The sequence below is a fragment of the Zonotrichia albicollis genome, chromosome 8, assembly GCF_047830755.1.
Source record: "Zonotrichia albicollis isolate bZonAlb1 chromosome 8, bZonAlb1.hap1, whole genome shotgun sequence".
NCBI lineage: Eukaryota > Metazoa > Chordata > Aves > Passeriformes > Passerellidae > Zonotrichia > Zonotrichia albicollis.
Window position 1 is genome coordinate 41,336,622 of NC_133826.1, and position 25,909 is coordinate 41,362,530.

General features: G+C 47.4%; 1 protein-coding gene across 1 annotated transcript in view; it reads right to left on the minus strand.

The window, feature by feature from the left end:
• Nucleotides 1–25,555, minus strand: part of LOC141729791 (serine/threonine-protein kinase PAK 1-like) — a 47,044-nt gene extending 21,489 nt beyond the window's left edge. The window contains exons 1-3 of the mRNA XM_074545516.1: nucleotides 25,394–25,555; nucleotides 24,620–24,737; nucleotides 23,657–23,776 (exon numbers count right to left, since the gene is read on the minus strand). Coding sequence (XP_074401617.1) covers nucleotides 23,657–23,776; nucleotides 24,620–24,737; nucleotides 25,394–25,443 — 288 coding nt within the window. The 5' untranslated portion in view covers nucleotides 25,444–25,555. The remainder of the gene's footprint in view (nucleotides 1–23,656; nucleotides 23,777–24,619; nucleotides 24,738–25,393) is intronic.
• Between the last annotated feature and the right edge of the window lie 354 nt (nucleotides 25,556–25,909).

Below are 25,909 nucleotides of genomic sequence, written 5' to 3' on the forward strand. Positions count from 1 at the left end.
AAACACTCTCATTTGTGTATATTGCTTGGCCAACATTTTTAAGACACTGGAGGTATGATTTGACACTACTTCCACTATTGCTTGGAGCTTTATTAATCAATTCAACAGGTAAATTGGGGTCTTATATCTCCATGACCCATCTTGAGCTCATGTTGCTGGGTCATAATATGCTACAATTTGTTCTGCAGGGTATTCGTCCTCTCTCTATTTTTGATTCTCTCTTGGTGTTGGAAAATTTAAATTAAAATTTCTTTTATTTCACTGCAGGGTTTTATACAGTGGAGTTCTTAGCACATTGCTCTTAGACTTTAGTAGAACAAAGAAGGAGGGTTGTATTCTCTTCAAAGTACAGGTTCTTCTCCATTTTTGAGGTGACTCACTGTATGCTCATTGCTCACAAATCTAATGTATCTCATTTGAGGCTTTCTATTTCTTATCAGTTTTCTCTAGTTGTTCTCAATAAGACCTCAGGCTGTCAATGGATTGGTAGGGGTTAGCTTCAGGACTTTTGTACTAGCATAAATTAATTTGTTCATCTCATCCACAATTTATTTTTTTTATTGGTCTCTAATATCTTTCTCGAGTTATACAAATTATTCTAATTACTTGATGGCTTAAAATCTACCTTTTAGGTCTCTTCAATGTTCTAGAAATTTGGGTATGGTTCTACTTTAAAAATTGCTCTGGAGCTAAGCTCTCACCTCTCCACGGCCATCTTTCAGCTATTTTTAGACTTCTACAAATCTCACATGTGAATAATTCTAATTCTGTAGCAATCTTTTGCATCAATTTCACAAACAGATTCTTATTCAAGGCTGGCAAATCCCAATCTTTGTAATACTGTTTTAGCTGTTTATACAATTCAGCCAATTCTGTTGACTCTTTTCTCTTGTTCTTTTCTTTATTTTTTCTTTATTTTTTTTCTGTTTTTTCTTTTCTTTTTTTTTTTTTTTTTAGTGCTTGATTTATTATGCTAATACTTGGACCTTTTTCATTATCATCTCTTTTAAAACAAACAAATCTTTTATATTGAGGGCAAATTTGATCACCATGGGGGTAAGGAGCTCGTCTATTATATCTCAAATTTTTCTCTACTCAATACATCTTTTCTTCTTTAATACAAACATCTATAACACTGCTGAAATTGTAGCAGGCAGAACTAACATACAGGTGTGTTACAAACACAGATTCCATCATGTCCTTAATCCACACAGAGTGATTGTAATAATTACAAATGTTGAAATTGCTGGGAATTGCTTTTTGCTCTGATTGCTTTTTCATTGCTGAAACTCTGTTCAGTGTGGCTCTCTGGCTTTGGCTAACTGCCAAGGGTACTAGAATGATCACAGTGAAAATAATCTTTCGGAAATCTACTTTTCTACTTTTTTCAAGGCCTCTTGGGTTGCAACTAAGGGCTGAGATACCAGTCTTCTCGGTACCAAAGGTAATATCTTGGGATTTAGTCTCTGGTGCTTTTAGTTTCCTTGGTACCCATAGCCCCACAGAGTTTGCTTGTCTCCTTTTAAATGTCATTTCCCAGTTCTAGCTGGTTAAAAAGAAATAATTAAAACGAAAAATAATTTAAATGAAAAGAACAGGGGAAAAGGATTAGGCTGGAATACCATAAACCTGTATTTTCCAAAATTTTAAGGATGTGCCAACCACAAAAAGATTTTTCTAGTTTATTTTCTGCTTCAAGGGCGGGGACTTTACTAAATTGCTGCCTCCAATAGGCACACTCGGGGTGCCAATGTGCCCCTGCAATGTGCATATTATGTGGTATATAAACTTCTTTTCTACAACAACTATCAATTTTGAGACACTGGTCTATAATATTATGAGTTGCTCCTTCTCTTATTTGTGCTATAGACAATATAGCAAGAACCAATTGATCTAAGTTCCCTATTAATTCAATCGCTGCTGGAAGGGTCCCGTCTCCCAATCTCAAAGGTATCCAAAAAAATCACTAGCAATGTGTTCTATAATTAGCTGACTAAATACATAACCATAGCAAAGCAAGCAAATCAATTGTCTCTCCTTCTCTTCTCTCTTAGTTATTTTTCACCATGAGTTAAAGCAGAGTGTGCAAACAATACATATCTGTGGATGACACCCTAAACTATGTTTACCGCACTCCCAACATTTTTGTCTCTGAGCTCTTTTAACAACAGGTGTTACCAATCTCAGTTTTTAAAATTGCAATTTTATAATCAGTTCTAATAATGTTGCTGGTGGGTGATCCTGGAGGAGATCTTCGATCTTTTTAGGCTGTTCCCACCGATTCAAAAAGTCTTTTTATTCTTTTTCCACCGGCATTCCCTTGAGCCTCCGAGCTCAAGGGAATTGTGGTCCGTAGCCACTCTGGGATGCTTAGTTCCTTCGTAATAAATCAGGGTTAATATAAATCATGTTCTAACAATATTTCAGCTACTGTTTGAACTGTAGCCCAAGCTGCTGGAAATGCTTTAACCCACTGAGTTAATTGATCTATTATAACTAACAAATATTTTCACCGACCCACTTTAAGCAATTCTATAAAATCAACCTGGATTTTTAAAAATAGCTTGTAGGCTGTTTTGCATCTTCCAAAGGGAGGACTTCTTAACACCTTCTTATTTACCTTTTAACATTTAAGACACCCCTGGGTAATTTATTTTCCAATTTCAAATACCCTTATACACCCATAAAATTTTAAAAAGTGATCACAAAAGGCCCTCTTTTCCCAGTGTGTCTGTCTATACAAGTTATCTAAAATCTAATGTGCCACTGGTTTTTGGCATCATAATCCTGCCATCAGGAAAAACTTCCTTTCCCTCCTTAAATGTTGCTCTTAATTTTCTTATAGCTGCCGATTTTGCTGGCGGAAGGGAAAGTGTCTCCTGCTGAATTTCTATTTTTTTTTTTTCTTTATAAGGTCATGATTTTAGTATCTCCCTTTTTTTAAGGTCGCTCTTTTTGCTTCTTCATCAGCCAAATTATTTCTCTGACTCTAATATCCCTCCCTCTTTGGTGTTCCTTTACATGAACTACTGCTATTTTCTTTGAGCCTTTTAAAGATTCAAGTATCTGAATTATCAATCCCCCGTGTATTAACCCTTTCCTTTGAGTGTTTATAAGTCCCATTTCCTTCCAAATTTTTCTAAAAACATGTACTATAATAAAAGCATATTTGGAGTCTGTATAAATAGTCCCTTCTTGCCTTTTTAGTATTAAAATGCACAGAGTAATACATAAAATTCACAGGCTTGTGTTGACCAGGAGGGACTAAGGGGATCAGACTCCTTCACCCTAAACTTTTTCCCACTTCACCTGAATGCCGACCCGTGTCATTAATTTCTAGATTATCTTCTTCAGTTAAAGAATAAATTTTAAGTTTTCCTTCACAGGGTTTTATCTGTAAATTTAAGGCTATTATTAGATCTCTGCCTAACATATTATTCTCGGCCTCTGGTATCAGCAATAAATCATTTGCTCCAAATTTGTCATCTGTTTCAATTTGCACTCCTTTTATTACAGAAACAGGGAAAGCCTCTCCTGTAATTCTGATTACTGAAACTCGCTCACTACTTATCTCACATCCCTGGGGTAATTTTGTCACTGTCGACCGAGAAACTCCTGTATTGACTAAAAATACGACTTCTTCACTCTGAGGACCTACTCTTAGCTTTATTATCAAGGCCTCTTCTGGGTGTAATTTGGTCCTTTTCATTAAACAAAGCTCTTGCCCTCTCTGATTCTCCTGAGAAGTTTTCTCATCTTGCTGTTTCTTTCTGCAATTTTTTTGCAGGTGCCCCTTTTTATGACAATAAAAACAGGTGGGTCCTGCACCCTTCAAAGTGGGGCAAGAATTTTTTAAATGTCACTTCTCGTGGCAGGAAAAACACACAGGACCTGTATTCTTAAAAATGAATCCTGATGTTTGCTGTTTGTTTTTCCCTGCAGATTTTTCTGTATTCAAAGCTGCCTGCATTTCTTGAACTGCTGCCACCAAAATTCTGGCATCTGCTTTCTGCTTTTTCTCATTTCTCTTTACAAACACCCTTTGTGCTTCTCTCAGTAACTCTTGCAGTCCCCTGTCTTACCAATCTTCTAATTTTTCCAGCTTTTTCCTAATGTCACTGCAAGATCTGGTCACAAACTGAATTTTTAACAGAATCTGCCCTTCTGCAGTATTAATATCTATACCTGAATATAATTGCAAGTCTCTTTTTAATCTTTTTAAACATTTTGTCGGTGACTCATATTTTTTCTGATGCTCACTCAAAACTTTTCCTTCATTATGTCCTTTAGGCACTGCCCTCTGAATTTCTTGATTTTCTTCCCTTCAGGATTCCCATTCATCCAAAACCGCATTATCATCCCCAGTGGGCTGTCCTGAGGAACACTCCCCCCCTGAGAACCCCCCTCACGGTTCCTAGATACCTCAAACCACTGCGAATTTTTCACACGATCCGCAGCCCCAGGGTCAAGGAACTTACTCTTTCCCTGACCCATTTCTGGTGGCAACAAACTAAGAAATCCCCAGTAGCGGGAGAGTCTTAGTTTCCCACACTCACCCCGTGGCTCAACTCCTCACTCATTACTCTGTCGCACTGCCTTTTTAATCTACTTGTTCCACTCCTATGTCTCCCTCTGCAATCTACTTGTTCCACTCCTCTCTCTCCCTCTTAATCTATTAGCCACGTCCTCTCACCATTTAATCACGTACTAAATTGTCTGCTACCAACCCCTCCAAGGAAATTGAACCTATTCATTCACTCTCTCAGTCTCCCTACTGAGTCAATCCCTCCTGCCCAAGGACCTTCCCACAGGTGCCTGGACCAGGGACCCCCTCCTTCCCCCTGGGTCAAACCCTCCCGGGGTCCCCACTCATTCACTTTTCTTTCGCTTCCCTCCTTTTCCGGCCGGTCTCCTCGCGGAGAACGCGAAAACGCGGTACTGGGAGGTCCCAATCCCTTCGGGGGTCTGGGACTGCCCAGCCCCCGTCTCAGACACTCCACACACACTCACACACACATACAGCCGCCCCCCGACCCAAAACCCCGTGATACTCACAGCCTCCTTTTCTCACGAGGGTCTTTGTGCACAAAGCAGTTTTCTATGGGTACTCTCTCTCCTACAAGCCGGCACTCTGATGGGAGCCTCTCCTGCACGCTTCCAATACCTAATTTGCTTATGCGTTATTGTAAAAAGAACTCTCTTTTCTCAAGGGAGAGTGGCCTAGCCTTGGGACCACCTAAAAGTCTGGTGGGGATCTCCTTCCCAGAAGCTGTCCACCTCCCCGGAGTTAAAAGAGTTCCCGGGTATCGGCACCAAAATTGTTATGTTTGCCCAATTATCCTATCATTAAAAAGAACTAAACAATATTAAAAGTAGTTACAATTTTAATGAAATAATTAAGAAAAATATATATAAATCAGGGATAATTTGGTTCAAATAATAGTGCATAAGCACAAACAACCGCGGGTACAGAGAGCAGGGTTCTTGACCCTTGCCACTTCACGTACAAGCCTGTCAAGTGAAAGTCACCCCTTATATGCCATGTGTCAATGCCGTCTCCTCCTATTTTCGGTTCGTCACTTTTCTGTCTCCGCCTTCATTACCACCTTTACCACGCATGCTCCACCACTCGGTCTGGTGGTCGCACAAGTCTTTGGGGGTTGTCACTGATGAAGGCCCTGTAGTCTTCTTTGTTGTCCTTTAATTCACCTTTGGGTTACACATGCGCACCAAGCCAGTACAATCTAAGCCAAGACTAACGTATCACTGCATCTACATATCAAAGCAATAAGTCCTTTATAATTAGCATTTTCTTGGACCCAACCAGGTTCTTGGTCATTTTTAGCAACTGTATCTTCAGCTTCTTTCCTGTGGACCTTGAGAACATCTGCTGGGAAGGGGGGGTGGGTGGAGCCCCTCCTTTCCATCTCTTCTTTGGCATTACAACTTTTAACTATTAACTGTTTTATTATTCTCAAATATTAATTACTGTATCAATATTGATTACTGTTTCAGTTTTTTATCAGCACGAATCATACCTATTTATCACAGTGGTATGTTCAAGTGTTCCCCAAGTTATTACAGTTAACTTCTCCCCTATGTTGTGCTCTCCTACCCAAGTGTCCCTCAAGGAATTCCCTCCCTCCTCACCAGATTTTTCCCTGTCTGTCAAGACAACCCAGCCCCTTTGGCCCATCCATCAGCCCAAACCCTACCCTTTGTTCCAGAAAGTTAGTTCCCTGTCCCTCACCCTAAGATCCAATCCCTATCCCAACACTCTCTCCTCCCCTTGTGCTGATTTGTTGTAGCCCTCAAAACCACACCCCAAGAGTCACTTATTGGTTACTATATGGTGTCCACCTCCTGTTTTTGAAAGATTTTAAAAACCTTTGCACAGGGGTGCTGGAGGTTCTTTCAACATCTGTTCTCTTTGGGAATTCTCAGCTGTGATCCTTCCCCCTGCCTTTCCTGATGAATTTGCTGCACTTTACACCACAGAAGAGCCTCCTCTGCTTCCTTCACTCGGTCATCCAGGGTTCTCTACTGCTGGCATTTGGCCTAGAGGTTCTGGCTCAGGCAAAACCCTAACCTAGCCAGTTCCCCACTCCTGCCATTGTCCCTGGAACATCACAGAGCTAGCCAGGGCTGCGGAGGGCAGTGACAGTGACCCACGTCCAGGCATGTCACAGCCCCCAGAGCCACCCCTGCCAGGCCACAAGCCCCAGCCCTGGTCCCTACTGCGGCCTCAGGGGCTCCTGGGCATCCTCACCCTGGGTGCAAAGGCAGCATCAGGAGCCCCCCAGGGCGCTCTGGATCCAGGCTGCAGACACCCTAAAGCCACCATGAAAGGGACATGGGTGGGGACTGCAGCTGGATCTTGCAGTGCTCATCACTCCTGACTACTCTGTAAGTGAACCCAAACCTCATGTGCAGATCCTTGAGCACATTTACCCTGCTTGCCCCTCCTGGAACGTGGTGTTTCCACATCATACACCAGCTCTTTGCAGGGAGTGACCAGCTCCCAGCTGCTCTGCTACCCTGGCCTTACTTTCTGTTTGCCAGCAATGAACTTAACGATACACTCCTGAGAAACCTAGCACAACATTTGTTTCTCAGGAGCTCTGTGGCAAAAAAACTCCACTAATCCCTAGTTTTTGCACAGAGAAGGAGGTCCTGACAAAGCATAAGGCACAGGCAGGCCTCTGGCATACAAATTCCTGAGCCACAGGATTCCACCCATTGTTGTTACTAGCTGCTTTGCTGATATTTTAGAGCCAGTTCTGGACAGGGGCTGCTGCTGACAGGGTAGGAAAATTTGGAGAAAAAAAGGTGTAGGAGACAACCAAAAAAAACCAAGGGGGGAAACCCTTAGAAATACAGAGCACAACAGAAGTGCTTTGAGATGGTTCAATAGAAAATGCCACCAGCAGCGAGCAGAGCCCGAGGTTGCTCACTGCCACCCCAGGGGCTCCTCAGTCCCCTGCTGGTTTGTGTCTGATGCAGCCCTGCCTGGAAAGGGCTCCAAGCTCTGGTGCATTCTTAGCAGCACTGAAAGAAGAGGTGAAGCAAAGAGCCATTTTCTGGCCTGCCTGCAAACTCTTCTCCTTCAGTGCCACTGCCAGAGATCATCCCTCTGTCAGCTTGGCACTGTGCCTGCTGCATTCTTGTCCCTGTCCCTTACATCAGCTCCTGCACATCATCAGCACTCGCTGTCTCGCATCGTGAACAGAGAGAGCTGTGTCAGAAGAGCAAGGAGTGCATTTTCTTGGCCTTTCTAACAGACACAAGAAGCATGAGTCCAAATAACTTTGATGTTTGTTCCTGCCCTCCTTTTCGCTAAGTCTTTTCTGCGTTAATGCAAAAGCCTCTTTTCCTACATGGATGGAATGATTTGGAATTGGCAGTTGCCTCAGGCTGTCAGGCACCATTGGAGTTTTCTCTTGTCTCTGATAAGGATTTGGTGAATTTTCCATTGGTCCCTTGGTGGTGTCAGCATGGGCTGAGCTCAGTGGCCGACCCTGCTGTCCCCAGGGGATGCACTGGGACGCCAAGCCCCTCAGGGCTGGGATTCGGGGTTGGGCGGGCTCGGAGCGCCCGGAGCCTGGGCCCGTGAGGAGCTGCTGCTGGCGCTGGCGGAGCTCAGCCCACCGTGCCGAGCAGCCGCGGCCATGGAGACACAGGCGGGAGCTGTGGCCGAGGCCGGCAGGCGGCCCGGGCCGGCTCGCAGCTGCGAGGACGCCGGCAGCCTGTGCCCTGAGGCCGGGGCCGTGGCGGGCGATTTGCGGGCAGGGCTTTTCCGAGCCGGCCGCAGTGTGCTGCCTCCCGTGTGGGCCCGGCTGCGGCAGAGGCCGGCGGGAGCGCGGTGGGGCCGGCAGCGGCGGGCAGAGGCCGCAGAGAGCAGCAGCCCGGCCGGGCCCGCTGCGGAGCGGCACGGAGCTGCCGGCCAGCCCTCGGCCGTGTCTGTGCGCACAGGGCAGGAGCAGAGCCCGCAGCAGAGGCAGGAGCCACGGCAGGAGCCGGCCGTAGCGGCAGCTCGCCGTGCCCAGGGCCGCAGCCGCAGCTCTCCCCTGCCGGCCACAGCGGGACCCGCTCGCCTCCGAGGCTCCGGCGCTTCCCGAAGACGAGGGGCCCGGCCCCCAGCACGCCCTGGAGCCCCGCAGCGAGAGGAGCAGCCGGCGCCGCAAAAGGCAGCGCAGAGGGTGCAGGGTGAGGAGGAGGACATGAGGCTCGCTCTGGCCGCGCTGGGGCAGCTCTGCCCTCTCGGCCTTCACCTTGAGCCCTTCACTTCTTTTCCATGAGCCCTGATCCCCGTCCTTGGCCAAGGGCCCCCGCAACCCTTTGCAGGGCTGCAGGAAAAGCTGCCTCAGTCACAGAATCACGGAATCACTGGCTTAGAAGACAGACACTTTAAAAATGATCGAGTCCAACCTATGGCCCAATACCTCAACTAAAGCACGGCACCGAGTGCCCCATCCAGTCATGTTTTAAAGGCTTGCAGGGATGGTGAGTCCACCAGCTCCCTGGAGAGGTCTGTCCCAGGAAGAACCAAGATAACACTGGGGCCTTCTACCCCCTGGTGCTTGGAGCTCTGGAAGTTTGTCTTTCTGCTTAGGCAAAGTCCATGGAAGAGGACTGGGAAAAGTAGTCACAAATCAAGTAGCCTACAGAGCTCTAAATTGATGTGCAAGGAATACAGAAAAGATAGAAAAGAAAAAAAGGCAAAACCCAAATGGCATCAGCAAAGTCTTGGGCATGAACACATAGCTGCAAAAAGGGTCTTCTCAGCCCTATTTCTTTGTATTTCTGGGAACCAGAGGAATCCTGCTTGAGCCTCTGGGAAGATGGGTTTGGGAGGTAAAAGTTAATTTCTTTTTTCTCCTTGGGGCAGCTCCTGGTGCTAGCATCAGCTGAGCCTCTCTCCAGACTGATGCCTGTTCTGATTGTTGCAGCAAAACAACTGATGGCAGACAGAAGACACGGACTCTTGCAGAGAAGTGACTTTTTCCAGTGCCAGCTGGGAGTGGGAGTCAGAAGAAAAACTCCCAAAAGCACAACTCCATTGGAAGATTGTCTTCCTTTTCATTGCGTAAAGAAGCTCTAGATCCACTTGTGAATTGGCAGTTGTTTGTTAAGGATGGGAAGTTCACTTTCATGATTTTTTTTCATGTGCTTTGGAAGTGGATGAGGCTCTTGTTCATTCACAAACTCCAGACCAAAATGCCTTTGGAAGATGGCCCACATGGCAGTTTTCTCCCAGCCATGGTACTTGTGGATATAAGAAAGCAAGGGCAATAGTACTTGCAGCCAAAACCCAGCAAAGCTTGGCTCAGTCAAAACATCTGGAGGAGATAGAGGCATCCAGCTGTTCCTAGAAATCAGCAGAGTTCCAGACGAATGGTTGTGTAAGCACTAAGTGAAGTCTCTTTGCCTGGATCAGGGCCTTGCTCAGCTGAAGAAGCAGAAAGATCATCAAGGAGCTCCCAAAGGCCCATCACATCCTTTTGATTTTGCTCATCTTGTGTAAGTTTGCAACTAAACATGTGTTTACAGTTGAGCTAATGAGAGAAACACATAAGTAAATAGAGGCTTTATGGTGGGGCCATGACATTCCACAAGAGGAATCACTGGTGTGCATTTCATTGGACCTCTCTAAATCCTATAAAAGTATTGTAGCCCTGATTTAAAATAGGCCGATATGAACCAACTTGGAGAGACAGAGACTAAAATGGCTTATGGGGGGGTTTTTAAGAGTGAGAAAAACTACCTTAAAGGTGTTGTTTTATGACATTTTAGAATATACTACCTGAAAATTACCAACTGCAATAAATCAAGAGTTTAAAACGGCGTGTTTAGGTATATGAATAATTAAAACCACAAAAATGTGCAGATATGAATGCATGTTTTCATAAAAATCATGAAATTATAGACAATAAAACACATGCCCTGAACTGCAATGCAAAGGCAGGTAGAACTGTACTTGAATTAGCTCTTTTTAGATTTCTGGAGTTGTTCCTTGTGAAGAGGAGCGAGGTTATTGCTGAAGAAAAGTGGCACCATCAGGATGGGGCAGTGCGCTGTGCTCCGTGCAGAGGCTGCCAGGGTGTGGTGGTTTGACCAGGAAGAAGTGGGAATTCTGGGAAGCTGTGGTCAAACCAATGAAGGTTTTGGGTTTGAGACTGGCACCTAGTGTAGCCAGTGGGGTTTGGACACACCTCCGAGAATACACAGGGGTTAAAAAGCAGGGCACTGCCCTTGGCTCTCTCTCTTGGGACGTCGCTGTGAAGAGGTTAGATCACCCTCCCCTGTCCAGCCTTGCTGCTGGGCGGGGGAGGGGCAGCCATGCGGTAGGCCCGGGGCCTGGACAGAGATGGGGGTTGAGGGGGCTTCGAGGATGGAAGGGTGGAAGATCCCAGGGAGTCAGCCCTCGGGCAGCCATCCCCCCCCAGGAGAGAGAGAGAGAGAGAGGAGAGCCGGCGTCTGAATGTGATAGCAGCCAGCCCGGGAGGAGAAAGGGGAGGGAAGAGTGCAGCCTGGCCGGCGGAGCAGCAGCACCTGTGGGAGTACCAGCATTCTGAGATAGACAGAGACTGAAAACTTTTAACCCTTTCTTTCATGATTGGGGCCTTGCAAAAATGCTAATCCTCCTCGAAGCTGAATAAGAAGGGAGATAAGAGATGAGATGAGACAAGGACCTGGCCCGAAGAACGTGGAGATGATTGGATGGGGAGAGATGATTTGGAGTGGCCTTTTGGCTGGACTTTTCTTGTGGCCATGGACTCAGTTGTTCCTGTGACACAGACTGCATTTAGGGGGAAGCAGTGCCTCAAAACCAGGAGGGTTCTTCGTGAGGACCCCCCGGCCCCAGGGGGTTGGAAAAATATGGGGGGGACAGATGTCCCAAAGCAGAGACTGTGCCTTTTTGGAGTGAGACAAGGCATCCTTGAAAGACAACCCTAAAAGCAGCTCTGGCCATGCGTCAGTGGTGAGAGCACTAGGCATGGAAGGAAGATGTCACAAGCGGCAAAAGGACTTTTTCCGGGCGGTGCCGAAGTGACAGGGAAGCACACGAGGTTTCAGTGTGTTTCCGGGGGAAGCCTATGGAACAAGAAGGACTCCTTTCCTCTTCATGAACTGCAGTTTGAGTATACTAAAGTGTGGGGCCAAGGCTGGGCAGTTGATGATTTGGGAGAATGTATCGGATTGGGAAAGTCAGGTAGTGGGGAGGGGGAAAGTTTTTTTTTGTAAGGTTTTTCAATTTTTTTTTTCTTTTCCTTATAGTCTTTCCCTATTTTCCTGTAGTTTAGGTAATAAAGTGTTCTTTATGTTTAAGCTAAAGCCTGTTTTGCTTATTCCTGGTCACATCTCACAGCAGACACCAGGGTGAGAGCATTTTCATGGGGGGCACTGGCTCTGTGCCAGGCTCAAACCATGACACAGGGGCTGCCCGAAGAGCGCCCTGCTGCAGGCAGAGCCCTCCTGGCCTGGGGCCCGGGAGCAAAGGGCCAGGGCAGCCACCTCCTGCTCTTCCTGGCCCTGCCACCGCTCCCTGCTGCTGCTGCTGCTGCTGCTGCTGCTGCTGCTGAGGGAAAGAGAAGACTCTTCTAAGGCCCCATGAACGAATGCACTTACACAGCCCTGGGGATGCCAGTGAAGGAAACCATGTGTCACATAATGCATGTGTGGCCAGTGTCACCAAACACCACCAAAACATGGAATTGTTGCACCTCTCTAGGACAGGCAGAAATTTAAAGAATTAACTGGAGACTTGAGGGCAGAATAGGCCGGAGGAGGAAAACAACTCTGAGGGAAAAAAACCCACCATACCTGGAGGGGAAAACATCTCCAGCTGCTCAGAATTGGTCAAGGGAACATGTCTCTAATCCTCTCCTGAAAGGGATGCTTTTGATGAGCTTTGCACCTCCAATGGCCTTGGACCAGAACCAGGAAGACGCAATTATGTAAATGTTACATAGATAGATAGATAGATAGATAGATCTCATTTCTGAAATCTCTCTTTACTGTCCTGTCTGCTGCTACACATATCAGAACTTGGTAGCCAGTGCCCTGCTCAACTACAATCCTGAGATTGCTCTCCTGTTGCCTCAAAAAAACACACTCTTGGGGAATCTGGAGCATTTAGGTCCTTATGGAATGCAATCAGACCCAGAGCATTTCTGGGAGCTGCACTCTTTGTGCATCTGTGCTTGGGCAAGTTCTTCTCTTGGACTCGACCACACTGATGGTGCTGAAGTGGCTGGAATCAGAAATGCAGCCCAGCCCCTCCCAGCTCCTGTGATCTCTGAGCACCAGCTGGAATGCAAGGGCATTGATTTCCTGGTCAATTCGCAAACACAACACACACTGATTCCCTGGGCTGCAAAAAGGCACGAGCACTACTAAGCTCAGAGTGATCTGTAAGGCCATACTGGCTGGCCTGGAATCACAACAGCTCCTTCTGCACCAAGGTCCCTGCACAGAATGATGTGTTCTCATGCAAAAACTGTATTCTCCAGAAGTGACACCTTGGAAATTAAAATTCTAGCAGACCCAGTCCCCGTGCTATAAAAGGGCAGAAAATAATGATGAAAAGAGCCTTAGTTGGGAGAAAAAGTAAATGAATAAGCCTCTTCCTCCAACCAAACAAAAAAACCTCAAGGAAAATAGGGGGTAAAGTCGCTTCCAAAAGTGGCTCAAATATTTGGATGCACTGAGGAGATGCTGAAGGTCCCTCACAAGGCTCCCCTTGTCCAGGCTAAAGCTCCCTCACCACCTCCTCCCTGGCCTTGTGCTGCACCCCTTGCCCAGCTCCCCTGTCCTTCTGTGCCCACGCTGCAGCCCCTCAATGACTCTCTGCTTCCCAGGGCCCACAAGTGCACACAGCACTCCAGCTGTGGCCGCAGCGCTGCCCAGCACAGGCCACGCTCACTGCCCTGCTCCTGCTGCCCCACTGATGCTGGCACAGCCACCATGCCCATGGCCTTCTTGGCCCCCTGGCCCCATGCTGCCTCATCTTCAGCTGCTCACGGCCGCCAGCCCTGCGTCCTTTGGGCCCACGCAGCTCCCCAGCCACAAAGGTGCCCATTGCACTTCAGATCCAGCAGGCAGCATTGCAAGATGGCCTTCCTCTTCCAAGCAACACAAGACAGCAGTCAAGGACTTGCAGCTTCACCCCCAGTCTGTCCTCCAATGCACTTGCCAAAGCTGCAGACTTCAGCACAAAACGGATCAGCACAAACTTGCCCCTTTATGCTGTTTGCAGCTTCTCAAAAGCCAAGAGGCAGTTGGATCAACAGTGACTCTACTAGTGAAGAACGACTCAAGAAAACTGCAGAACACTTCCACAAGCCAAAGACACCTTTCCAAAAAGGGAAAAGAAACCAACAAAGCTTTTTTACCCTCCAGCACTACTACGTGTGCCCTTGGCCGTAACACTGCAGAAGCCCAGAGATGGAGCTTCCTTGAGCCAACCAGCCACAATCTGAGCTGGAGCCCCCAGCTCTGCACTGCCCCAACAGGACAGGTCAAAGGCCAATTTATAGCTGTCACTGCCTGCAGGAAATGGCTACGTCCTGCCGGACTCCAGCACTCAGCATCCTTGGCCAGACACAGCAAGTGCTGGCTGCTCAGACACTTGCACCTCTGCCTTGCACTAAAGTCAGCACCCCCCACAACAGGCACTTACTCTCTTGGAATGATGAGCAGGCCGTGGTGCAACCATGGCTGGACAAAGGCGGTGGTCGTCTTTCTCGTTTTCCTCCTCTCTTGCTTCTTCTGCAATAGTGGAGAGAGCCAGGGGAAAGACGGCTCTTGCTCTTGTCACCCGTGGCAAGAGAGAGTCATAGGGGACAGGCAGTTTCCTGGTGCTTATAACCCCATTTCTTCTTGCATCTACAGCCATATCTTCTAAGGAGAGTTCATCTACATTGTTAACAATGGCATTCTATGTCACTCCAATCTCTACCTATGTGCAAAAAGAGTCAAATAGTAGATTGAGAAGGAAACACCATATACAGCAAAAAGCGCAGGAGCAAGATGGTGAATCATTATAGCGCTGCTCTGCAAGTTTGCAGGATGTGCTGCAACACCAGAAGAAACAAGGCTTTTGTAAGTGTGCAAGTACCCACCGAAAAATGCCTCAAGCTCGAGGATGCTCCTGCACTGAGCAAGGCCTAGGGCTGCTCTGACACTCAGGCCTTCCATGCACCAAGGCAACCTTCTGATGTCACTACGAACCATGCCCTGACATCACAAAGCAAACCTCCATGTTGGTCAGTGAATTTATGCATAGCAATAACCAGGCTTTCTTACAGCAAGCACAAAAGAGCCTGGGAAGTTCTTCTCTGTCACAAGTAGCACAAATTCCCTTCATGGGCCAAACCCTGTTTTTCAAGGGATCCAAGAGTAACTCTAAGAGTGCCCCAAGCACCTACAGCCTGTACCCCAGCTGAGCACTCAGATGGGACAAAAGCAAAGGAAACCAGACCAAGAAAATGGCCAAAAGCATTGCCCACCTGAGAAATGACCCACCCTTTAATATTTTAAAGATTTAGTAAACCCTTAGAAAGGACTGAATAAGGAATGATTGCAACACTGGGAGTCTCCATGACTAGCAGCCACATGCTCATCTACAAAAGGGATGCTCTGCCTTTTATACCCTTAGCCCCTCCCAATGTTTTTTCAGTCAACTCTTTCTCTGCCATCCATTGGTGGAGATTACTTTCTTGCATCCTGACTGGAGTTCAGGTGTTCTTACACCCTGCCTGCTGGTCACAAGCCAGCCCTCCCAAAATGCTCTGACTCCCAAGGCTATTACAAGGGGGAGGGGAAAGAGGACTATGGGAGGACATATTACAATAACAGCACTTTACATTTGGATATAATATCTCTCTACATAATAGCTATCTCTTAATTGTGAGAACCTACTATTACATTACTCACCTATAATGCACAGAACCAGGAGAGAAGGCACTGTTGGCATAACAGCTGAAATCATCCCTAACAAATCTCCCCACATATTTGCACATTTATTGGACATGCCCAGGACTCCTGTGGATGTACATCTCTGCCTTTCTTCCACTTTGGAAGCAGTCAAACTGGCAACTTGTGGGGAAACCAAGGGCTTTTTGGTGGCTGTATTGCTCTGCACACACCCAGGCCACCTGTGTCACAGAGCTTTGGTGCCTAAAAGGATAAACCAGCTGGAAAAGGTTTCATTTTGACCTTTTTTACCTGCTAACAGAAGTTGCAAAAATCAAAGTTTCCAAGCAGGACCTGATCCCTGCTGCCAGCTCTGGGCTAGAAAGGAGGCATTACTTTGTTTCAGTGGTGGATTCATAGGGAATCACTTCCCTAAGCCCTGCACACACAGCAATCCCACCTACCCGTTTGTATCTATGGAACTAAGACATATTCAATACTTTGCTGAAACTCATAGGCTAAACATTACCTCCAATTTATTGACATATTTCAGTCACTTCTCAGAATTTACTGACATGAGAATAGGAGTGTCCTGTAGGTCCCTGCTGGTCATTGACACAGGTTCAGGAGGAGATCCATGCACAAAAGGACCTAAGACACAACTGAGCTTGCAAAAATTTATTCCATTAGTTGCAGTAGCAAACAATACATACCAACCCCTGAATTCCCAAAAATCTGCTGAGCAGGAGAAAGAGTTGGAGCGTGGTGCTCGGCAGCAGCGGCAGGTAGCAGGTAGGCAGTGCACTTCCAGGACGTCGCCTGGATCAAAACGCTATGCATCTCATCCTTCTCACCCTTCCAGCTCAGAACCAGGCCTTGTATCTCCTGCTAAGGATGTGGAATTTTCCCAGTTACAGCATCAGCTCACACATGGCTGGCGTGTGAGATGATGGCTAAGGATGACTCCATGACTCTGCCACCAAGGGCTCCGTTGTTCTCCTTTCACAGCTTGACTGCCCACCGATTGACCAATACATTGTTTTTCTTTCAAGGGTCAAGGTCCCACCTGTTAAACAAGACACTTTCCTTCACTGTCTTGTCAACCTGCTCAAACATGGATCAAATACAGCAGGGCTTCGGGCACGACTCTGGTTCCTGACACAGTCATTTGGGAAATATTCCCATTACTCAAATTCTCCTTTCGTGGTCAAGAGCCTCCTAAAAACACTTTCTTCCCTTTGAATGCATTCCAGCTACCTTCTTAGCAGGAGCACTCTCCTTATTCTCAAGGCCAAGATAGCCACTTGCACACAGTAAGCACTGCAGTGGGGGAATACAGGCTTCAGCACTCCTGTTAAAGCTAAAAGAATTCACAAGACTAAGTCCTGTTTGTTATACACCTCTCCTTCCTATTCTGGGAATCAATCACAAGCGTGTCATCAATACACCCTGCAGGTGCTCTTGCTGAGTGAAGCCACATTGCTGTGTCAATAAAAGCAGCTGGGACTCAGTTTCTTCATGCAGGGAGAGCCAGTTCTTTATTCACATAACTCATTTTTATACAGTTTTTACAGACTCGTGTTCAACTTCATTTGGCTGGTAGTTTCCTTGCCACACAATTTATTGCTTAGAAGGTGTATTAGTGTGTACATGTTAACACTCTCTCTTTTTAAGACTCACTCTTACTCGGGTGATTACATTTTTCTTTCATGGATGCTCATGGGACAGATTTCTTGTTTATTAGAGATGCAAACAGTTTTCTTAGCACAATAGCTTGTTCTGCTAACTGCACTCATGACTATTCCCATGGGAAGTTAGCTGGCTGCACGTAGAAGACGTAACAGGCTAGCTGGGAATTTACCATAGCAAAGCCTGATTTTATAAGGCCTTTCTTTTCTAATAAACCTACCTGTGTGCAACACATTATGACTTTCTTTCAGAAATTAATGAAGAAAACACAAATTGCCTACTGAAACCCTTCTGCCCCCTTCCAAATCAGTTCACTCCTCAAGCACAAGCCTCGGGCACAACCCCGACTGCCTCTCTCCCAGCAGCTCAGAGCTGCGTTGCACAGTGCTTGCTGTGCGCCACAGAGCACAAAGCAGGCTGGCCTGGTGGGCCTGAATATTTCTACCAAACACTCTGCATCTCACACATTTGCTCTGGCTCAGTGCAGAACTGCAGGATTGCAGGCGCTTCCTCCCAGAGCTGCGTGAGGCGTTGGCACCTGCAGATGGGCCCTGCCAAGCTGTCCCTGCCTCACGCTGGCCTCGCTTCCCCTGGCACAAGTGCCGGGCCTGAAGGAGCTGCCCTGTGCTCCAGCCTGCCGAGCAGCCCGGCTCCCTGCCCCGGTGCCCAGAGTGCTGCACACACTGCTGGCCTTTGCCAGGAGCTGCAGGGCAGCCGGCAGAAGAGGAGGAATCCTCAGCCAGCCCAGCAGCCCGCGGCTGCCCTTGGCCTTTCCCTGCTCCAGGGCACACTCCAGACGGCCAGTGCCTCCAGGCCGGGCTGTGCCCAGCACGGCTGCGCTTCCCCTCGGCAGCAGCCAGCTGCCACCTGGGCTCTGAGAGCGGAGGATTCGCCTGCTCCCAGCAAGAGGCACCCAGGGCCCGGCTGCTGCCTCTTGCAGCTGCAGGGGCCTCCTTCCAGCCCTCCTCTGCCGGGGCTCAGGCTGCTCCGGCCTCTGCCGGGGCTCTGCTGGGGCTCCAGCCCGGGCAAGGCCAGGCCTGCTCTCACCTCACAGGCACTGACAGCTCTGCACCACAGGAGACCTTCCCGAGCACCCTCTCTGATCTTTCTGCTTTCTCACTTGAGCAAGGCTCTCCTCCAGCCAAAGAGATTATTGCATTTAGGGAGCCCCAATGCTCTCCAGTCACAGCTGAAGGCCTACATCTGCATAAGATGTTTGGGCTGCCCCATTCTTCCTGTGCTTTTGCCTTTAAATGCCATTGCCCTTTCTGCCTCAAATAGAAGTACCAAAGATTGCCAAAAACAGACCAGTGGGCCATATTCCAAAGGCAGTCTGGTCTGGAGAGGATGAATGAAGAAGATACTTCCCCACTTTCACACCATGCCAAAGACACCATTTCACTTTCCACCTTTAAGAAACAACAGACAATTCAGAAGGAATTCTCGAGTTTATTTGCAGAGTGAAAAGGAAGGGAATCTTCAAGGTGAGTTGTGGTTTCAGAAACTTTATTGATTTTCAATCCTACTCTGCAGTCCTATTAGACAATCCTACTCTAACCCTAACCCTTACCTTAATCCTTATCCTTATCCTTATCCTTATCCTTATCCTTATCCCAATCCTAATCTTTATCCTTATCCTTATCCTTATCCTTATCCTTATCCTTATCCTTATCCTTATCCTTATCGAATCCTAATCCTAGTCCTAATTTGCAATCCTACTCTAAACCTGTTAAGGAATAAATTTTCCTGATGTGATTGTCACATTCTTGTCTCCTTCCTCTTCTTCACTGAAACAATCAGTGGTACCAGGCTGGATGCAGGCTCAGCAAATCTTACAAATGGATGCTGCCAAAAGGGAAAAAAACCAGATCAACAAAAAACAATGAACCATGACCTTCCAAGCTCAGTGCTTCACAGGATTCCTCCTGCTCCTAGAAGGAAGCAGGAAGAGGAACAATGGGACCGTCTACACCTCCATCTTTATGTGCAGACTTTGCCATCACAGGCAAACCTGGCCCAGAATCCCACTCATCCATTTATACAGGTGTCTTCATCTTGCTGAGATTTTAGCACTGCCAGTGCTTTAGAATTGGTGCTTTCTGTCCTTGGACTTCGTCTTTTCAGGAAACTCCAAAGCCTCTCATTGGTCTCTCTCTTTGTACGACAGGCACTTTGCTGATTGCCACAGACACAGAAAGCAGTGTCTATCTTTCTATGCCCTGCCCCTTGTGTGCTGGATGGCACCTTCCTTCCCAGCAGGGCCAGCCCAGTGGCACTGGGCCCTGCAGTTCCCTCTCTGCCACACAGCCTGGCAGTAACCCTGGCACAGAAACCTCTAAGGGTGGGCTGGGGGGCACAAACCAGGGCCGCTCAGAGGCTCACAGTGAGCCCCCCACAGCCCCTCCTGCCCACAGCCAAATCTCGGACCCCTAGGCTGGGACTGGCTTCCTTGGTTTCCTCCACCACCATTTCATGTCTCTCTACCCTGCATTGCTCTACTTCAATTCTTTTGCCATTACATAAAACTGAACACCCCACCAAATTACAAAAGAAGGTGACAGAAACAGCCAGAGGACCTCTCTGACTCAGGAAATGCAGAGAGAGTGGGGTTACTCAGTTTTGTCAAGAACAGGCCCCGGGGAGACTTTATTGCCACTTTCCAAAACTTCAGAGTGGCTTTGAGGAAAGTGGAGGACATCTTTTTTAACAGGACCAGTTACAATAGGATGTGGGTGAATATATTTTAACACAAATAGGATCTAATCAGAACTTGTTTACTCGGAGCATGGTGTGACCCTGGCACAGGTTGCCCCAAGAGCTTGTAGGTGCCCAATCCTTGCAACCATTCCGGCTCCGGTGGCAAAGGGCTCTGAGAAACTCAATGTCTTTAAAGATGTCCCTGCTCATTGCAGGACACTTGCACCACAGGACCTTTATAGGACCTTGCCAGCCCAGCCCAGTCTGGGATTCCTCACCGTTTTCATTTGAAGAGCAGCAAGAGTGGAGGTGAGGAGGAAGGGGGCTCATCTGCTGCCTTGGCCTTGAGTGGAGGAGGAGCCCATCCCTCAGAGCCTGTTTCATCTGCAGCCCCTTCACATTTTACCTGCAGGAGCTCCTTGGCAGACCAGCGCCGCTCCTCGTCTGTCTGCAGGCAGCAGCTCAGGAAGTCACGCAGGCAGGATGAAAATAAGTTGGGCTGCTGCAGCTTTTGTCTTCCTCCTGTGGCTATCAGGAGTTGAGGCTGGGGAAAAAGGAGACACGAGGCTCCACCTGCTTCTTTCCCACCTGTAACCGCTCTCCCAGATCCCATTGATTAAGCTCCATGCTGCAGTGGCAGTTTCTGCCCTGGCAGAGACCCAGAGATGACTTTCCTTTACCAACCAAAAACTTAAACCCCGATGCAGCCAAAGCTTTTCCACCATCCTGCAGATCTTGCCTTGGCAGCTGATTTCATATACTGACCTAGTTAGTGGGAACTACATCAGCATAAGCACATTTCCTTCCCTGAGGATTCACACCAGCTTGAGAGGCTTTTTGGAAGAAGGACTTTGCTATACTAACTCTACTGTATCCAAGGGTTAGTACATGAAAAGTATCTCTGCAGTGCTTCTTGTCCCTTAAGCACTGCTGCCATAAAACAAAACTAATCAAGCTTTTTGCTTTGTTCTTGAAAAGAATGGGAATTGGAGGGAAAGAAAGGAAATCCACCATGTATTCCTCAGGTAAGGAAACAAATCTTTGGAATCTCATCTTCAACACAGACACATTAAGATCCATGCACAAAGGTACTGCGATGAAAACACCTGCTTGGGTACACAGGAGCCACCTGCAGCTCTGTTTCTCAGCAGTCTGAAAATTTCTGCTTTCCCTACATGGAAAAGAAAAACCTTTCGTGGTCAAATCAGAAGGAGAGGTTCCATCCCTACGGTCACCCTCTACACATTTGGCTACTCAAGTCAGTGCATGAATGGTAGGCCCATCCCAGGAAGTGCCAGGAAACAAACGGCAGGTTTTGGCAGGCTCTCCACATCACCAGGCTCTGGCTTGGTGACAGCCAGAATGTGGCTTGGGCTAGGAGAGAAACATGGTCACTGAGTGTTTCAGCAGCACTGCACAAGAAGCAGAAGAGACTCTGTGGCCTTTACACCCTCATGCCCAGGTTTCAGGCACGTTTCCCAGTGAGAAGAAACTGCACAGGGGGTTAAGTTCCTCTCTAAAAACCAGTGCCTTAGCAACTTTCTTGTGTTTGGGCTTCTTTTCTTCATTTCTGGAAATGTAACACCAGTTCTGAGAGGCTTGCCTTGTCGTTTTAGGGGCATCTTCACAGACAGAGAAGTGGGAACAACTTGAAACCCAAAGCAAATGTTGACTGAGAAGAGCTGGGGAGTGTTTGCCTGTGGTGAGGCTTGAGCTGCCTGGCAATCCCCTTCCATGATGTGCAGAAACATCCAGCTGCTCCCCAGAACTCAGTCCCTCTGGGCACGCAGGCCTGTGGAAACACCTGACGATTCCAGCCTTTCTCCTGCTCAAGAGCATCTAACCTAAGCTGAGCTCCTGTTTCTTCAGCAAGTCCAAGGATGCTCACTTCCATGCAGCTGACAGCGTCCATGGAGCTCAGCAGATCTTTCTGATACTCCTCAGGCCAAGGAGTTACAGTGTAGATGGGCAAGACATCGGCTGATCATTATCCAGTGTGGTTCATGTGGAACCAAGCCCTAACACGCTGACAAGTCAGAGGGAGAGAGAGCTCATTCTGCTTTTGCAAGATTGTATTTAGAAACCATATAAGACACTGACTGGGAACTATTCAAACCTCAGCTTGCAGAATCCATCTCAAATAGACAAAAATAAAAATGGCAAGAGGCCTTGGAGTCTCCATAAAAATGCCCACCACTGTCATGATAACTCTGTGCTTGTGGCACTGAAATAGATGGTGACCAAAGAGACTTTGCTATTATCTTCTTTAAACCGAAGGAGAATTTCAAATCCAGAAATGGCAATGCTCTCCCCTTGTGTACAAATAATTTATGCAGTTTTCTGTCCTTTTCCCACATCACCAGAGGTGACAAAGAGGGTTTTATCCTGACTCTCAGCTGAGCTCAGCCACTGGCCATGGTGGGGAGCTGGAGCCCTCCCTGTCATTAGAACTGTGCAGGCCAGGGATGGCCCTGCTCCTGTGGTAAAGAAACACAGCACCGGTGTCAACTGCCCATGTTGGATCCCAGCCCAGGCACCTGCCTGCAAGCTCATCAACTTGTTAAAGTACCAAGAAACAGCCAAGGGTTTGGCAAACAATTCTAACTGCAGTCGGAGAAAAACACATCCTAAACTTATCCAGGCCACCCACATCCATGACTGAACAATGTACAGATGACTTGAAAGCCTGAGAGTTTCGAAGATCCACGGGATTTGGAAAAGCTGCTACAGAATGGAAGGGAAGAGCTGTGTTTAAAAAATGAAAAAGCAAGCAGAACTACTTGAGCATTGCTTAGGTAGTAGGGTTTTTTTTCTCTTTTTCTTTTTTGCTTACTTTTATTTTTCCTTTTTTTGTTATGTTTTCTATAAAATGGAAACTGGGAAGGTCTAACCTCCATTGCTCAGGATGTTTATCACATGTCTACCCTCTCCACTGAAAAATTCTTGTCTCTCAGAAACAGAGTTCCAACATTGTTCAAAAAACAAGTGGGAAATGTCAGGCGTGGCTGGAGGCCAAACTGGCAGGTTCCTGAACTGGTTAGGTTTCTGAACTGCCCCTTCCCTTTCTGATACAACCAAAGCTACAGCAGATGCTGATGTGTGGCAGGGGCATTTTTAGAATGACACCTTGGTGGAAGTGGTGCCAGCAGATGGCAATGGGATTTTGTCCAATGGCACACAGAGCATGGGACAGGTGAGAAAGACAGTGGGATCAGTGAGTATTTGCACCTTACCAAGACAGGAGTTGCATTCCAGGAAGGAACTTCTCGTTCCACCATTTCAATGCCCACGATTCCCAAAGACCATATGTCCACTTTGGGGCCACATGGTTGACCTGTCACCACTTCAGGCGCCAGCCACCCAGCAGTGCCAGCCACGGAGCTCCGTCTGCCCTGCTCAGGGCTGAGCTGAGCAAAGAGGCCAAAGTCAGCTGTGGAGAAAACAACAAACCATGAAAGCCAGCTCCAATTAGGAAACCAAGCAAAAAATTCCCCACTCTCAGACTAAGAATGTGCTGTTGAATCTCCTGGAGAACTGTCCACGCTCAATTTCCTTGGGGCTTTTAGCCAATGGAGTATGGAATTGGCCACTTCCAAAAAAACCCAGATTCTTAACGCTGCTCACAGCAGTGGACTTCATTCCCCTGAAGCTTTAGATTGCGGCTCCCTCTGTCTGGAAGGGACACACACAGAGCAAGGCCACTCTTGACTGCTTGTGGTTCCTTCTACCTCTGTGCACGTTGCAACTGTGCCCTCAGTTGCAGCAGGGGTCCCTGCACTGCCACCAGCACCATTTTTGGGGAGCTGGCAGTCACTCCAAGCAGCCCCACACCCACATCCCTGGAATGCTGCACCTGACCAAGAATATACTGACACAGCTTGACAGAACCGTCAGTTCTGAGAAGGATGTTTCTGCTCTTCAAATTGTGGTGGATGACGTGGTTTGAATGAAGAAATTGCAGTCCTTGCAGGCACTTAGAGAGAAAACAGAAACAGGAGGTCAAAAATGAGTGATGTGATTTCATCCCACAAGAAAGAAAACAAAGAACCTAAAAGATTCCCTCTCCAGGGGAATGGGGAGTAATGGCAGAACAGTAATGGCCACTGAGAGGAAGAGCTTGCTGCTCCAACACCTGCAGAGCAGGACCTTTCTGAGGAAAGGCACGTCAGCTTTTGAAAGAGCAACAGCACCTGTTGTTGTAGGCTGTCCCCTGCCAACCAGCCAGGATGACTCCTGCTGCAGTGGACGTGCTTTTTCCATGCAGAGGACAAAGGAGGGGTTTGGAAAGGAAAAGTCCCTCCCTTTGGTGTGAAGCGGATCACTTTTGGGTGGGAGGCTGCATGACAAAGATTTTCTTGCTGGCCTCAGCACAGGCTTGGATGTATCACACCAGTCACCTTACTGAAGCAAAGAGCATTTTGGCTGTATACTATCCTTTCCAGCTGAGGACTGGGAGAAATGAGTCTTTTTTCTTTGCTGATCATTTCAAATCCTGCCACCAGCACCTTTGCTTTCACAGGCAAGGAATGCAGTGAAGACAAACTCCAGGCAAACATTTAGAGAGGCAAGGTGGAGAACAGCAAATACAAATACAAGAGACAGAGCGAGAATACAACAGCAGGAGATAAGAGAACTGGCACTGAGCACAGGGAGTGCAGGGGCACTGGCAGGCCTTTCACTTGAGATGCTTTTACTTGCCCATAGAGTAGCAGCAACAAAGAAACAAAGCTGGGCACAGGAAACTTCTCCTGTTCTGAGCCCCTGTTTCCCAGACAATGCTGCCCAAGGCCTTGGAAACACAGCTGGGATTGCTGACCTCCCGACTGATGGCTGCCATCTCATCTTCCGACAGGTAGGTCTGGCTGATGACATCGCTCAGAGTGCCTCCATCCATGTACTCCATAACCAGGGACAGTTCCTCACCCACAAGGTAGCTGAAAGAAGGACACAAGGGCATGGAGATGAATGTACATGGCTAGGTTGCTGTTTGGAAAAGACGGATCCACTCTTCTTTTCAGATCCCTTTGAGACAAAAAAAAAAAATAAAGGAATAGACATTCCCTCTTGGCTGTGCATTGTTTGCCATCTGTGCAGTCTCAAGGAGAAAGGTACAGCTGCGAAAAAAGAGATGTCTTAGATGGGCAGCAAGCAAAATGTGCAGTTTAGTAACAGCCCAGATGAAAAGCCTGTCACGCATGGTGTTTCTGGAAAAAAGCACCTAGTCCTCCTGGCATGCATAGCAATGGAAAACAGTGGCAACAATCCAAGGGAAATCCATGTTAGTTTACCTGGATGTAAGAAGACACTTGAATAAAATCAAGCTCCAAAACAAAGTCGTGGCTGTGAATATAGAGATCATTGATTTTGTAAGACACGACTCATCCGGATTTTTGAACAATTTTCAAATACCATGTGCCAGCAAAGACTCATGCAGACAAAATGCAATGTCTTCCCATCCACTGGAGATAAAAAGAGCAATAATAATTAGCCAATAATTACAGCTCTATTTTCTGCCAGTGACCAAAGTGGGATCTTACCTTGCAGTTGGCAGTACGTGAACAAACATTCACAGGACAAAAGCACAACTCACCTGTCTAAACAGCTGACCAGGTTGGGATTCCTGTTCACCTTCATGACCATGAGTTCATTGACTTTTAGTTTGTTCTTCCTCAGTCCTTGAAGCTGTATTTTCTTGATGGCCACCTAAAATGACATTGAAAATCAGTAACTTGAGAGGTTGGTGGCACGAGACCACAAGACACATGGAGCGAGTGATTTTGCAATGACACAGATGAGCTGTGCCAAACTGCCTTGTGATTAGGCACTGCAGTAATTAGGAACTGACATTCCAACAGCCCATTTCTCTGCTCCCTTGGGAGCCGGTTACAGGACACGTGGGGCCACTGACATTTTGCCTTGAGCACTTGGTAACAGCAGTGTCTCAGTTATCACCCTCAAACCTCTCACCACACTCTCTGCTGCGTCATTTGGGATTCAGAAGTAATCCTTGCCTTAATACTCTGTGGATACATCCTGGGCTATGGGCAGGGCTTAGGGCTTTCAGGGACGCCTTGCAGATCTCTCCCTATGTGCAGTTCCCAAGTGC